Raw genomic sequence first — 13,570 nt, forward strand, 5'->3', positions numbered from 1 at the left:
CCAGGTACCCGTTGCTTTGGCTGGGTGGCGCCCTTGGGGAGAGCCCTCGTTCGGAGTAGGTGGCATCTGGGCGGATGTGGCGCAATGAAGCGCAATAAATCACACCAAGCTGTTGGTCGCACGGCCACCAGCATCTCTAAGCGAGGCAGGGTCGACTTTGATGCTGCGCAATATGACCCTCAGTCGTTCCCCTCATTGGCTGTGCCGTGGGAGGGACGCCGATCTAGTGCCAAGCGGGAGCCTTACGTCCCACAATACCTTGTCTGCAGCAGGACTGATGGTGACTCCTTTCTTACGACGAAGCCTCTGTTTTTTGTGGAACACCTGGAGGATAAGTTTGGGGAAGTGGCGGGGTTGTCTAAAATGAGGAATGGGTCCATCCTCCTCAAGACGTCCTCCCCAGCCCAGTCACGAGCGTTGCTCTTGTGTGATAAGCTGGGTGACGTCCCTGTTACTGTCGCTCCCCACAGTAGCTTAAATATGGTCCAGGGGATTATTTACCATCGTGACATATTGTTACAATCCGACGACGAGCTGAGAGTCGACTTGGAACGACGTGGTGTACATTTTGTCCGTCGTGTACATAGAGGACCCAAGACTAACAAGGTGGCCACCGGTGACTTTATCTTGGCCTTAGAGGGTGATGTCTTGCCCGAGAAGGTCAAGGTAATGGTTTACCGTTGTGACGTCAAGCCATACGTCCCTCCCCCGATGCGGTGCTTCCAGTGCTGGGAGTTTGCGCATATGTCCTCCCGTTGCCCATCCAGCGCCACATGTCGAGATTGCGGACACCCCTCTCATCCCGATTCTCCATGTGCACCTCCGCCTGTTTGTGTCAACTGTGGGTAGCACCACTCTCCATGCTCGCCGGATTGCCCCGTTCTTCATAAGGAGCAGAAGATAATGGAATTTAAGACCCTGGACTGGCTTACTTATCGAGAGGCAAAACTGAAATATGAAAGGTTGTATCCTGCTTCCCTTCGAACATCTTATGCTGCAGCCACGTTATTGTCGCCCTCGCGAGCGGCGGTTGTCGCCTCATCTGTGCCGCTTTCAGTGGGCCCTCGGGGCCGTGCATCTCTGTCTGCCCCCCTCGTGTCTGGGGGCAAGCCTTCCTCTGTTGCCCCCTTAGCAGTTGGGGGCAAACCCTCTTCTGTCGCTCCTCCTATGCTTACTTCGGGAGTGACATCTGCTCCAAAACCGGGGGGCTCGATCCCTCCCCCTCCTTGTCCGCCGGCGTTGCCTCTGCCGGTTCCTCTCTCGTGGAAGGGGTCCCTCAGGGCTCTCCCTTCCTCCGTTTCTTCTCCTACCCAGCCGGATGTCAGCCAGTGGCTGAAGGTTCCGCCACCTGCTGGTCGTAGGGCTTCTGCGTCGTCAGCTTTCGACGCTCCTTCAGAGAAGCTCTCACAGCCCTGTAACCCTAAGGACAGATGCGAGAAAAAGGAACGGAACGTGTCCAAGAAGGAGGACGTTCCGGCGGTTTCAGCACCGCCTGCTATAAATAGTTCTGGCTCCGGGGATGAGGTGGAGATCCTCGCCTCTGCCGCGGATCTCGCCCTCACAGAACCCTCGGGGGCCTTTCCTATGGACACAGCTGACTCTCCCCCGGTGGCGGCAGTTGGCTCTGAGGCGCCGTCTGCCTCTTAGTCGCCTTCACGCCCTCCCAGTCCCTTTCTGCTTCCATTCTCCAGTGGAACTGCGGCGGTTATTTCCGCCACCTGCCTGAGCTCCAGATGCTTCTGAGTGTTTCCCCTGTTCTCTGCATTGCTATGCAGGAAACTTGGTTTCCAGCAATGCAGATCCCTGCCCTTCGCGGTTATCGGGGATACTATAAGAACCGCGCTGCCTGTCAACGAGCGTCAGGTGGGGTTTGCCTCTTTGTTCACCACTCTGTCTGTACCTTGCCAGTACCCCTTCTGACGCCTTTAGAGGCAGTCGCTGCCAGGGTTGAGCTCTCGCCGGCTATTACTGTTTGCTCTGTTTACATTCCTCCGGATGGGGAGCTCCCCCAACATGTCTTGGCTGCGCTGCTGGCTCAACTCCCGCCACCATTGCTGCTTCTGGGCGATTTCAATGCCCGCAACCCTGTATGGGGTGGGACTGTCTCTGATGACCGCGGTCGTGCCATGGAGCATGTGTTGGCTCAGCTCGACCTTAGCCTCTTGAACACCGGTGCTCTCACGCATTTCAGTGTGGCCCATGGCTCGTTCTCGGCCATTGACTCTCTCTTTGCAGTCCCGGACTTGTCCCATCCCTCCACTGGAGAGTGCATCCTGACCTGTGTGGTAGTGACCATTTTCCCATCTATTTGTCACTGCCCCAGTGTCATTCTTCTGGGCGCCTGCCCCGCTGGGCTCTCAACAGGGCTGACTGGCCGGCTTTTACTTCCGCTGCCGCCATTGCGTCTACCCCTCAGGGTGATATTGATGAGGTGGTCCGTGTCTTCACCACGTCAATCATTTCTGTGGCCGAGGCTGCCATCTCCCGCTCTTCTGGTCTCCCCCGGAGGAAGTCTGTACCCTGATGGTCGCCGGAGATTGCTGAGGCTATTCGCGACCATAGGCGGGCTCTCCAGCATCATAGGTGGCACCCATCTCTGGAGACCCTCATCGCCTTTAAGAGGCTCCGTGCCTTGGCCAGTCGTCTTATTGCACGGCGTAAGCAGGAGTGCTGGGAGAGGTATGTCTCATCCTTGGGCTCCCGTGTCTCTCTCCCTCGCTTGTGTGGTCCCGGATCCGCCGGATTTATGGATACCGGTCCCCTATGGGTGTCCCTGGGATCTCCCTGGACGGCGCTGTTTGCACGGACGCTGCCGCCATTGCTGAACACCTTGCCATGCACTTTGCTACGAGCTCTGCGACTGCCACTTACCATCCCGCCTTTCGCTGTCTAAAGGAGCGAGCCGAGCAGACGCCGTTCTCATTCCACACGCTTCGTTCTGAAAAATACAATGCTCCTTTCAGCGAGAGGGAATTCCTCGCTGCCCTCGCCGATTGCCCTGATACAGCACCAGGACCAGACTGCATCCACGCGCAGATGCTGAAGCATCTCTCCAGGGACTGCCAGAGACACATCCTCACCATCTTTAACCGCATTTGGAGCGAGGGCGTCTTCCCGTGGCAATGGCGAGAGGGTGTTATTGTCCCCATCTTGAAGCCCGGTGCTGACCCAGTGGCGGTCGACAGCTATCGTCCCATTACCCTCACCAACGTTTTGTGCAAATTGCTCAAACGTATGGTGGGGCGGCGTTTGTGCTGGTTCCTTGAGTCGCACGGTCTCCTCGCTCCATCCCAGGGTGGCTTCCGTCGGGGCCGGTCTGCTGCGGACAATTTGTTGCGGCTGGAATCTGCTATCCGTATGGCCTTTGCCCGACGTCAGCATCTCGTTGCTGTATTTTTTGATCTGAGGAAGGTGTATGACACCACATGGAGGCATCACATCCTTGCTACGTTGCATGAGTGGGATCTTCGTGGTCAGCTCCCGGCTTTTCTTCAAACCTTTTTATTGCGCCGCTCTTTCCGGGTGCAAGTCGGTGCCGCCTCTAGTTCATTTTATATACAGGAAAATGGGGTCCCGCAGGGCACGGTGTTGAGCGTCTCCTTATTTCTAGTGGCCATTAATGGTCTGGCTGCAGCCGCGGGGTCGTCGGTGTCTCCTTCTTTGTATGCCGATGACTTCTGCATCTCATTTATCTCAACGACTACGGGTGCCGCCGAACGCAGGCTGCAAGTCGCCGTTCGCAAGGCAGCATCATGGGCTCTGACTCATGGTTTTCAGTTCTCTGCAGCCAAGACTCGAGTTATGCACTTCTGCAGGTGTCGGACAGTCCACCCTCATCCTGAACTTTACCTCGACGGCCACCTACTTGAAGTGGTGGACACTAGCCGCTTCTTAGGACTCGTCTTTGATGCCCAGCTCACATGGGTTCCCCATATTACTCAGCTGAAGCAAAAGTGCTGGCGGCATCTCAAAGCCCCCCGCTGCCTGAGCCACACGTCTTGGGGTGCAGATCGCTGCACGCTGTTGCGATTGTACAGAGCCTTTGTGCAGTCCAGGCTTGATTATGGGAGCCTGGCCTATGGGTCTGCATCACCCTCAGTGTTGACGTTGTTGGACCCCATACACCACTGTGGGGTTCGGCTTGCAACTGGCGCTTTCCGTACGAGCCCCGTGGATAGTCTACTGGTGGAGGCCGGGGTTCCCCCGCTGCGGATTCGCCGCCATCGACTGTTCGCCGACTATGCTGTCCATGTGCATTGCTCGCCGGGCCATCCCAATAATCGCCTGCTTTTCCCTGCCATGGTCTTCCATCTGCCCGAACAGCGACCTCGGTCTGGGCTTTCCATAGCTGTCCGCGTCCAGTCCCTGCTGTCAGAACTGGGGTCATTCCCTCTTCTGCCTCCCTTCCTGGTCCGTGCACCTACGCCTCCCTGGTGTTTGCCCCGGCCGTCCATCTGTCTGGACTTGGCACAGGGACCCAAGGACTCGGTTCCGCCTGTGGCCCTCAGTCGCCGTTTTCTTGCGCTCCTCGCCTCATTTTCGGGCTGTGAGACTGTCTACACTGATGGTTCCCTGGTTGATGGCCGTACTGCCTACGCTTTTGCTCACACTGCCCATGTTGAACAGCGCTCCTTGCCGGCTGGCTGCAGTATTTTTACTGCAGAGCTTGTGGCCATATTGCGCGCTCTTGAGCATATGCGTTTCTGCTCAGGTCCGTCCATCGTCATCTGCAGTGACTCCCTGAGCAGCCTCCAGGCCATTGACCGCTGCTATACCTCTTCTCCTCTGGTATCCTCTATTCAGGAGTCTGTTTCCGCCATTACCCACTCTGGTCGTTCGGTGGTCTTTGTTTGGACGCCAGGTCACGTTGGCATCCCGGGGAACGAACGTGTCGACAGGCTGGCCAAAGGGGGCGATCGACGCCCCAGCTTTGGAGATCGGCCTCCCTGCTCGTGATCAGCAGTTGGTGTTGCGCCGTAAGGTGCTTGGGATGTGGGCTGATGAGTGGCATGGCCTGACATCCCCGAATAAACTGCGGGCTGTTAAGGAGACGACCATTGTGTGGCGCTCCTCCCTGCGGGCTTCTCGCAGGGACTTTGTCATCCTGTCTCGGCTCCGCATCTGCCATACCTACCTGACGCACGACCATCTTTTGCATCAGGAGGATCCACCCGCGTCGGTGTGGGTCTCGGCTGACGGTCGCCCACATTTTGTTGGAGTGTCCCCGACTGCGCACCCTCTGGCAGTCTTTTAATCTCCCGGGCACTTTGCCTTGGTTTTATGCGACGATGCCTCCATGGCTGACGACGTTTTAAATTTTATCTGTGGTAGTCCTTTTTATGGTTCCATTTAGGGAGGTCCTGCACGTTTCCCTTTCTGTGTCTCTTGTCCTCGAGTCTCTCATATTTGGTTGCAGATTTTAGTGTGTAGTCGGAAGGTTGACTCTTTCCCTTTTTTTTTTTTGTTCTCGTGGTCAGTCAACCAGTCTCCAGCCATCTTCTTTTCTTCTGTTTCTTTCTGTCTGGTGTTCATCTGTACTCTTCTTGTCTGTAGCGTTTGTTGCCGCATTTGTGTTCTTTCAGAGCCTGGGGGGGAGTCTCCTTCCCCTTGGGGTTTTACCTGCTCCGCAAATTTTCATCTCACCTGTTTTTGGAATGGGGACTGATGACCTTCGCTGTTTAGTCCCCCTTAAACATCCCAACAACCACCACCACTTTTAATTGCTCTGTGTTGGACTTTTAACTTTCCCAGCATCCTACCTTCGGTGTTGGGCGACAGTGCCTCAGCAGCAGCTTTACTTTTACGTTTTATTTGTGAGGATGAGTTTTATCATTTGCGCTAAGTTTTAGCACATGTCCTTTGCCCCTGTGTGTCCTCCACCCTAGTGTTTCAGGGTGGAGGTTTTAGTGTGTTGCAGAATGGCTGGCTTTTCCCTTTTATTGTCATGGCCAGCCAGCCATGGTAACCTGCTTTCTTGTTTTAACCTCTTCTACCTGTTTCTTGTGTCTTTGTGGTTTTCTTATTCCCTTTTGTCCATTTAAGTGTTTGTCCCACTTCAGTCATTGTTCTGGTTTTTCCTTTCATTCTGTTTTGTGTTGTAAGTCTCATTGTCTTATTCTCACCTTTGTGGCATTGTTTCCTTCGGAACAAGGGACTGGTGACCTCGTAGTTTGGCCCCTTCACCCCTCTTTTAAACCAACCAACCATATGTTCTCCTTTCTTGCTAGATTGCCCGTTATATGAAAAGGAAAGGCAGATTCAGAGATTCACAGCTCTCAGCTGTCTTTGCTATTCTGAGGCCCAACAGGAATTCAACAGTCTCCACCCGGTATTTTTAATGTCTACCTTTGCTTCTCATGTGTTTTCTCCTCCTCCTTACCCCTTACCTCCATCCTGTCCCATCCTCCTCCTCCTCCTCTTCCCTGGTGGTTCCCGTTCCCTTCCCTCATTGAATTGCTCCTCCTCAGCCAGAGAAGAAACCATCTTCTCCAGCACCCACTGGGGATGGGCTATTTCAAAGCTCCACACTCTGGTGTCACCAGGACAACTAAGCTTGTTACTTAATGTCGAGATGCAGGACCCACACTCTTGTGGGCCTCAAGGCTGCTCATTCTTTTTCAGATCCTGATATTATGGAACTGTACTGGTTACTGTTGTCACCTTCTGGAATTTCAGTCTCTTCTTTCTCTCTATTCTGTAGCTTGTGGTGTATTGCAGGAATCTCATTTTGTGGAAACTCATTCGCCAACTCTTCGTGGTTTCCAAGCCTTCTGCCAGAACAGAACCCTTTGCGAGCCTCCAGTAGTACCTGTACATTGGCTCGGACAGGCATTGTTGGTTCCTGTGATCGTCTTCATACTGCACTATAAACGATGACTGTTCGGACCCATTTAGACTCTGTGGTAATAGTATGCAATCTTTATCTCTCAACCTCCCTCTCCCCTCCCCCAGATCGGCCTCCTATGCTTGCCGCTCTTCTTGTCCTCCTCAGACAGCTCCCTTGTCCCTTCCTTCTCCTTGTGGATTTTAATGCCCTTAACTTTCTGTGGGATGGTACGGCAACCACTGACTGGGGCATAAGTGTTGAAGACCTTCTGGCAAGTTTTGATCTCTGCCTCTTCAACACTGGAAACCCCCCCCCCCCCCCCCCCCACACACACACACACACTCTCTTTAGTGCCCATATGCTCACACCCCCACCAATTGATATTTTTAGTATGTTGTTCATGATATTCTCTCCTACTACTGTACAAAAATTCGCAGTTACTCAGTTTTTCTTCTGTTTGATCTTTCTTGGTGTTCGTTGACAGGGCTGCTTCAGCCATGCATAATTTCTTTCATTTGTTTAAAAAGTGTGTGTTAATGGCAAGTTGCACATATGTTTCCAGAGTTGCCACAGATACTGGAAATCGAGGAAATCGCGGAATATCAGGGAATTTCAAACACTTCAGGGAAATCGTGGAAATTTAAAGGAAATTTGAAAGAAAAAAACTAGTAAAATCTTGTTTTTTGTCTCAGTAGATGAAATGGTTTGTTTACTGAGGTGTCATGCATTGTTGCTTTCTGGGTGCAGCTGAGTATGTTGGCCACTACCCTACTCCATCACTATTTCTTCTTCTCTTCCTACCACTCCCCCAGCTTGCTATCAGTGCTGCCACTACTTCTTGTCGCTAGCAGAGAAGCTGCTGACGAGATGCATGAGGAGTGGTTTATTTGGATCTGATTCTCAGAGGCTGTAGACACAGTGGCCTTAGACAGTGGTCATGTGTGCATGAGTTATGTCTGAGTGATTGTGTGAATGCATGTGTTAGCTCTTATTTTATGACAAAAGCAATGGCTGAAAATTTAGTTGTGAGAGGATGATTGTCTTTTCTACATGCCTTCTGTGGCTCGGCAGTCATCTTTACACTGAGTTCCTACCTATCCTCATTATTACTTATTCTCAGAATATTTGAACAAGTTCTGTTGCATGCATTGATCACTGCAGTCTCATTTCACCGACATGCTGTCTGTGGCTTGTGAATAGCTGGCTGCACTAGTAGATTTCCGTAATGGACCAAAACTGCAGGCCATTTCTGTGGGGATCTGAAGCCATTCGCTTCCCACTAATGTGCAGGCCTTGCTCGTTGGGTGTAGTCTCACAGATCTGCCTGCAGGCAAGGTCTGTTTGTGTGTGAGATAATGCTGCAGATCTTTGTGGTTTATCCGTGAACACAGGACTGCAGTGCTCCTCACCAGGCCAGAGGCCATGAGTGATGGATTTCAGGAATCATGACTGTCTCACAACAAGTACTTTGTGCAGTGTGGCATTTTATATACTTTTATTTGTTCTAGTACATTTTGGCACTTCAAAAATAGTTTATATGTTAGAAAGTATGGACAATAAGAAGAAGAAAATTGTCAGTTGCTGGCAGTTTGTACTCTGTATTCTCATATATTTCTCGGAAGAAAAATCGCACAATACCTGTAAAACAATAGAGGATAATAACTGGCAATAATGAACATAGTAAAACCAGCATATTGGCGGTCACCAACAGTGTTTGTTTACACAATTCATCCCTGCCTTGTACACATCGTTCGAGAGGCCTACTTTTTTTCAAGGCTATTTCTGAAATCAGTGAAAGTATTTTAAATCTGTCTTGTGACTCCAAGGAAATAGGTATTTTTGTTACCAAATGTGTTTTGTTTAATTGAAATAAATTAATGTCAGTGGTCTTGCTGAGACACATATACCACTTGGCTTGCTTCCTCCATCTAAAGCTGGCCGGGGTGGCCGAGCAGTTCTAGGCACTACAGTCTGGAACCGCACGACCGCTACGGTCGCAGGTTCGAATCCTGCCTCGGGCATGGATGTGTGTGATGTCCTTAGGTTAGTTAGGTTGAAGTAGTTCTAAGTGCTAGGGGGCTGATGACCTCAGAAGTTAAGTTCCATAGTGCCGAGAGCCATTTGAACCTCCATCTAAAAACAGTTCATTACTAAAGATGTTGATTTTAGTTCTTAGATTTTTGCTCACATCAGAAAATGCCAAGTTCTTGGCAAGTTTTTTTTAGATATTTCCTTGTTTGTGCTATTGTTTCTTGTACTGAGCTGCACAGACAGATTGTCAGCTTATGTCTTAACTTACCCTTGAGATCTCAAAATTTGTCATGGAAAAATCCTAAAACTTGCCTGAAAATCGGGGAAATATCGGGGAATTTCACTTGAGGAAACTTGTGGCCACCCTGGTTGCAGAATGTTCAAAATAATTGTCATTTTACTTCTTGTATTGCAGATTTTTGAACCAAATTGCTGTTCTTACAAAATCTTCATCTGATACACTATACCAGGCTGCAAGGAAAATGCATGTTCCCGACTGGTTGGTTGGCTTGCGTCATGACATTGCTCATGGGGCAACACTTCCATCATTGGCACTGTTGAGGAAAGCTGCACAGTTCGCTCTCACATGGTTGCATGTAAGTCTCAGCAGGAGAGTTGTGGTATTTGTTTGATGAAACATGATTGAAACCTTTGTTACCCTACCACACACTGCTTATTCTGTTTGAGTACTTAGACAACACGACAAATTTTGTAATTGCAGAGCAGTTTTTTTGTATATTTAAAACTAAATTTGTCCATCCATAGATCTCTAGTGTAGCACATAGTTTTTCTGTCTATATTTGAATGCATTGGGGAAATTGCCATGAAGACAATGTACAATCTCTACATGGCCAATAATAGTACTAATAGTCACCTAACATTTCAGGCCTATATAAAAGTGTTGCTACCACAAAACCTTTGAATTTCCCTCATATTGCAATAAAAGTTTCTGCTCATTATAGTACGCAGAGTTATTATGCAACATATCACATGAGGCTACTGTGACAAGTTCAGTTGATTGGCACCAATTCCCAGATGACACTCATGAATTGTAGCTGAATGAACTACTACTGTGGTTCACTTGTTACATGCTTAAAGATAGATATCTCTTTGCTATTTAAAATTTACAATTCTGTTATTCCATTATCAGTCTCTCTGTCAGCTTATCAAACTACCATAGAGAGAGCTGGAATCCAAATACTTTCAGTTGTTAGATAGAATGGGATCCCCCAGCTTAGTTGTGGAAACTACTTGAATTACTAGATGCGGCTCCAGTTTGAAAGCTGACATTGATAATGACAAGAGTAATACTTCATTACTAGTACCATGTGTAGTCTTGGGCAAAGTTCCAGTTCAGTTAGTTCGTATATCTGCGTAGTATGACAGTTACAGGAATCATCACAGAAATCTACCATGTTTGTGGTAAAAATTAGAGAGAATTACCTGAAGGGGGGGGGGGGGGGGGGGCATTGTCAACAGGCAAATCATTGACAATGTCAAGGGGCTCCGGAAAGACCTATCTTTCCAATGTTAAAATTGTGCTTATATATTATATCTTTTCTAAGTATGTATTTGACCTAGGAAGTTGAAATTTTTACAGGTTATTTATAGGAGTATTGGCTACAACTTAACAATTGACCTTTTAGAAATTTGAGTTCAGTTGTTAAGTTTAATTTTTTATATTGTAATGAAAATTCAGTACTTTTTGTGCCCTTTTTTTGTTTATAAATTCAACGATATACAGGTATTTGGAAAAAGGGTGTGTTAAGTTATGCAGAAGGGACTGTGTAACATCTCCTGAAAATCTGAAGAAAATTGGTTTGGTAGATCCTGAGAAAACATATAATTTGTATTAAAAAATAAAACTTGTGGGAATCAAGTGACAAAGTTTGTATTACCTTTTTAGTGCATTCCAGCTCCATAGGATGGAATCTCTTCATCTTCTGCAAACTCCTTCTCCAGCTTTCCTCTTTGTCCTCCTCCTGTTTACTCTGGCTTGTATTTCTAGGCTATTTACAGCCCTGTCAGCAGCCCAAATATCTTCCTTGTCTAAATCAAGCACTGTTCGTACCGTGTTGAAACCTATCATCAGTCCCATTTTTTGAAATATCTTGCACCTTATAACATTGCCATCATTGATAGTAACAACAGCATCATGCACACCAAATTGAAGTGTTTGTATTCCAACAAACAGGGTCATGGTGATTCTCGACCACACAACACTTTTTACACTTTTATTTGGGTTTTAAGTTTTTCCGTGAACAATCTTTTACAACAGTTCGTATGCTGCTGAGTATCTGAAAATACACTGTAGCACCTCCATTACCACATCACGCAGACTATGTTTATGATTGTACTCCTCATTGCTTGTTGTACTTACACCAACTGTCTTCTCCTTTGGGACACAATTAATGATAGAGACTTTCATCAGTTGAAAAAGTATGAAAAAAAGAGCCCAAACAGCCTTCTTCGTTTCATCAATACTGTGTATGTTTTGCCTAATAGCCATTCCATAATAGTTCTGTAATTTGTTAATTACACTGTCAGTTAACATTCCCTTCCTATCCGACCATTTACTATCACTGACTTTGTTTTTTGTATGAAACTTTGTCACTGTAGCCTTGATCCCATTCATTTCTGTATGTGTCCAATACACTCAGATTTCTGCACTACAGTATCACCACCATAGGGCTTCAGTTCTTGAAAACTTTCAGAATCACTGTCACCAAGGTAATTCACATATCACCCTTTATCACAAGCTACAAAACGTTGAAGTATACTAGCAACACCAGCCACTTCTATTCCTCCACTACTGCCAGTTAGCTGTGCAGTTATTTTCATGTGTACCTTTATTTTTTGTGGACAACTACAATATTTAGATATTACTGCTACATCTAAAACTTTCCCTGTATACATACTGGAGGCAGATACTATGCTATGAAGAGATGTGTGTTCCCTATTACTGCCTCTTTCCCAGCTTTCTTCATAGATTCTATACTGACATCATCTACTTTAGACCCTGTAAGTCTCTTATAGTTCGTAAACTTGGTTTGGGGATTTGGAAGATTTGTCATGCCACAGAAAACTGCGCCTGCAGTAGCACACTTTCCAATTTTACGCGAGGCATAAACAAATATAATGTTTTGTTTATAACTTTTGCTACAGGTTTCTTCATTTGGAGTTATTGCAACACTGTTTCAGAAGGTGGTCATATATGGAGTCTTACTAGACTTAAGTTCCATTTCACTGGCAAGTCCTAAGTGGTTTTATATACAGTGTTCGACTGACTTCACTACACTGAATACATCCTGCACAGTTTTCAAAAATACCATTGAGAACTGACATATCAAATATTCTATTCACATCTGATTTGCCCATAAAACATTCATACTTTTCACTAACTGAACCAAACTTCCTCTGTGGAGTACTTTCTCACTTTTATTGCCATGGGCAGGTTCACACACTTTATCATCTTTATTGTTTACAGTAATAACACCTACCTTTGGCTTGCCAACGTTTCTCCTTTTCTTAAAAGCTGCCAGAGGATTTCTAGTCATTTTATGTTTTTCTATTAGTATCCATCAATGAAACAGAGACTTCAATGAAAAGAATTCACTACAAATATTTTCAAGATTACAAAAGAATAAACAAACAGCGATATATACCAGACTAGCAGAGGCTAGCCACAACACTTAGTTTGTAATACTTATTTTCTCTCACATCACTAAAATGTTCAGGAGTATAACATTTGACAGCAGTTTAACAGTGCCACAATGGGTCATGCTCATGCAGAACATACTTAAAAAATAATTTAAAAATAGTTGTAGTCTTCTGAACTGAATAAATTACATATCAATTGAAAGAGGAAAGTCTGTAGATTTTTAAAATACAAAAAAGTAAAAATTGAAATCTTCCTTCCATTCAGTTTTTTAGTACTTGTGCACTGTCTTTTTGCTTATTCCTCTAAAATATGGTACCTACAAAAGAACTATGTTTCGAATGTAGATACCGCTAGAATAGACGTTGAGCTGAATATATAGGTGGTGTTGATTACTGTAGCTTACATACTGAACTCGTATGCATCAGTACACAGGAACATAAAGTGCTTCTGTCAAGTTAATCATAGATTAGCCCTCATTATTTAGGTTTAGAACATCTTTGTTTTTCTTTCTTTACAGGAATACTACTGGAAAGGTGAAGCCACTGCATCATCAGATTTTGTAGTTGCAGAAGGGGATCTCGGTGATACTGATGACTCTGAAGAGCTTAAAGAACTACTTGAAATGTGGCAAGCCCTAAAATTGTACTCACTAGCCGAATATGAACATCTAGGACAGATTCCTGATGGGCCACTGAGGTTAGTAATGGTAGTAAATCACCCTCAAAGAAAATACCTACCAAAGATACGTATCACAAAAACTGAAATTCATCAATTCTTTATACAGTGCTTCTGTTTTAAAGCTACTCTCTCTAATAAACCATAATACATAAAATATACTACCCCAAGATATATTTATTATCTTATGACATGCGATTCCCAAGGAAAAAATATTTTGAGCAATACTCTCTGGAAGTGGAAATTATTAATTGTCCCATATTATGTAAGCTTCAAGTTTATTGTAATTTGATTTTCTACATGAAATAACTTTGATAGCACTGTGCAGTAAGTCAAAACACACGGTTCGCTGTGAGAATATTTTTAAAGTGTCATTC

The 13,570-nt window shown here is 46.5% G+C and overlaps 1 protein-coding gene across 2 annotated transcripts in view; it reads left to right on the forward strand.

Annotated features, from left to right (window-relative positions):
• Nucleotides 1-13,570, forward strand: part of LOC126254397 (uncharacterized) — a 99,598-nt gene that overhangs the window by 39,234 nt on the left and 46,794 nt on the right. For both annotated transcript variants that reach the window (XM_049955308.1, XM_049955309.1), the window contains 2 exons: nt 9,273-9,453; nt 13,036-13,214. In XM_049955308.1, the coding sequence (XP_049811265.1) occupies nt 9,273-9,453; nt 13,036-13,214 (360 nt within the window). The remainder of the gene's footprint in view (nt 1-9,272; nt 9,454-13,035; nt 13,215-13,570) is intronic.

This window comes from Schistocerca nitens, chromosome 1 (assembly GCF_023898315.1).
Source record: "Schistocerca nitens isolate TAMUIC-IGC-003100 chromosome 1, iqSchNite1.1, whole genome shotgun sequence".
NCBI lineage: Eukaryota > Metazoa > Arthropoda > Insecta > Orthoptera > Acrididae > Schistocerca > Schistocerca nitens.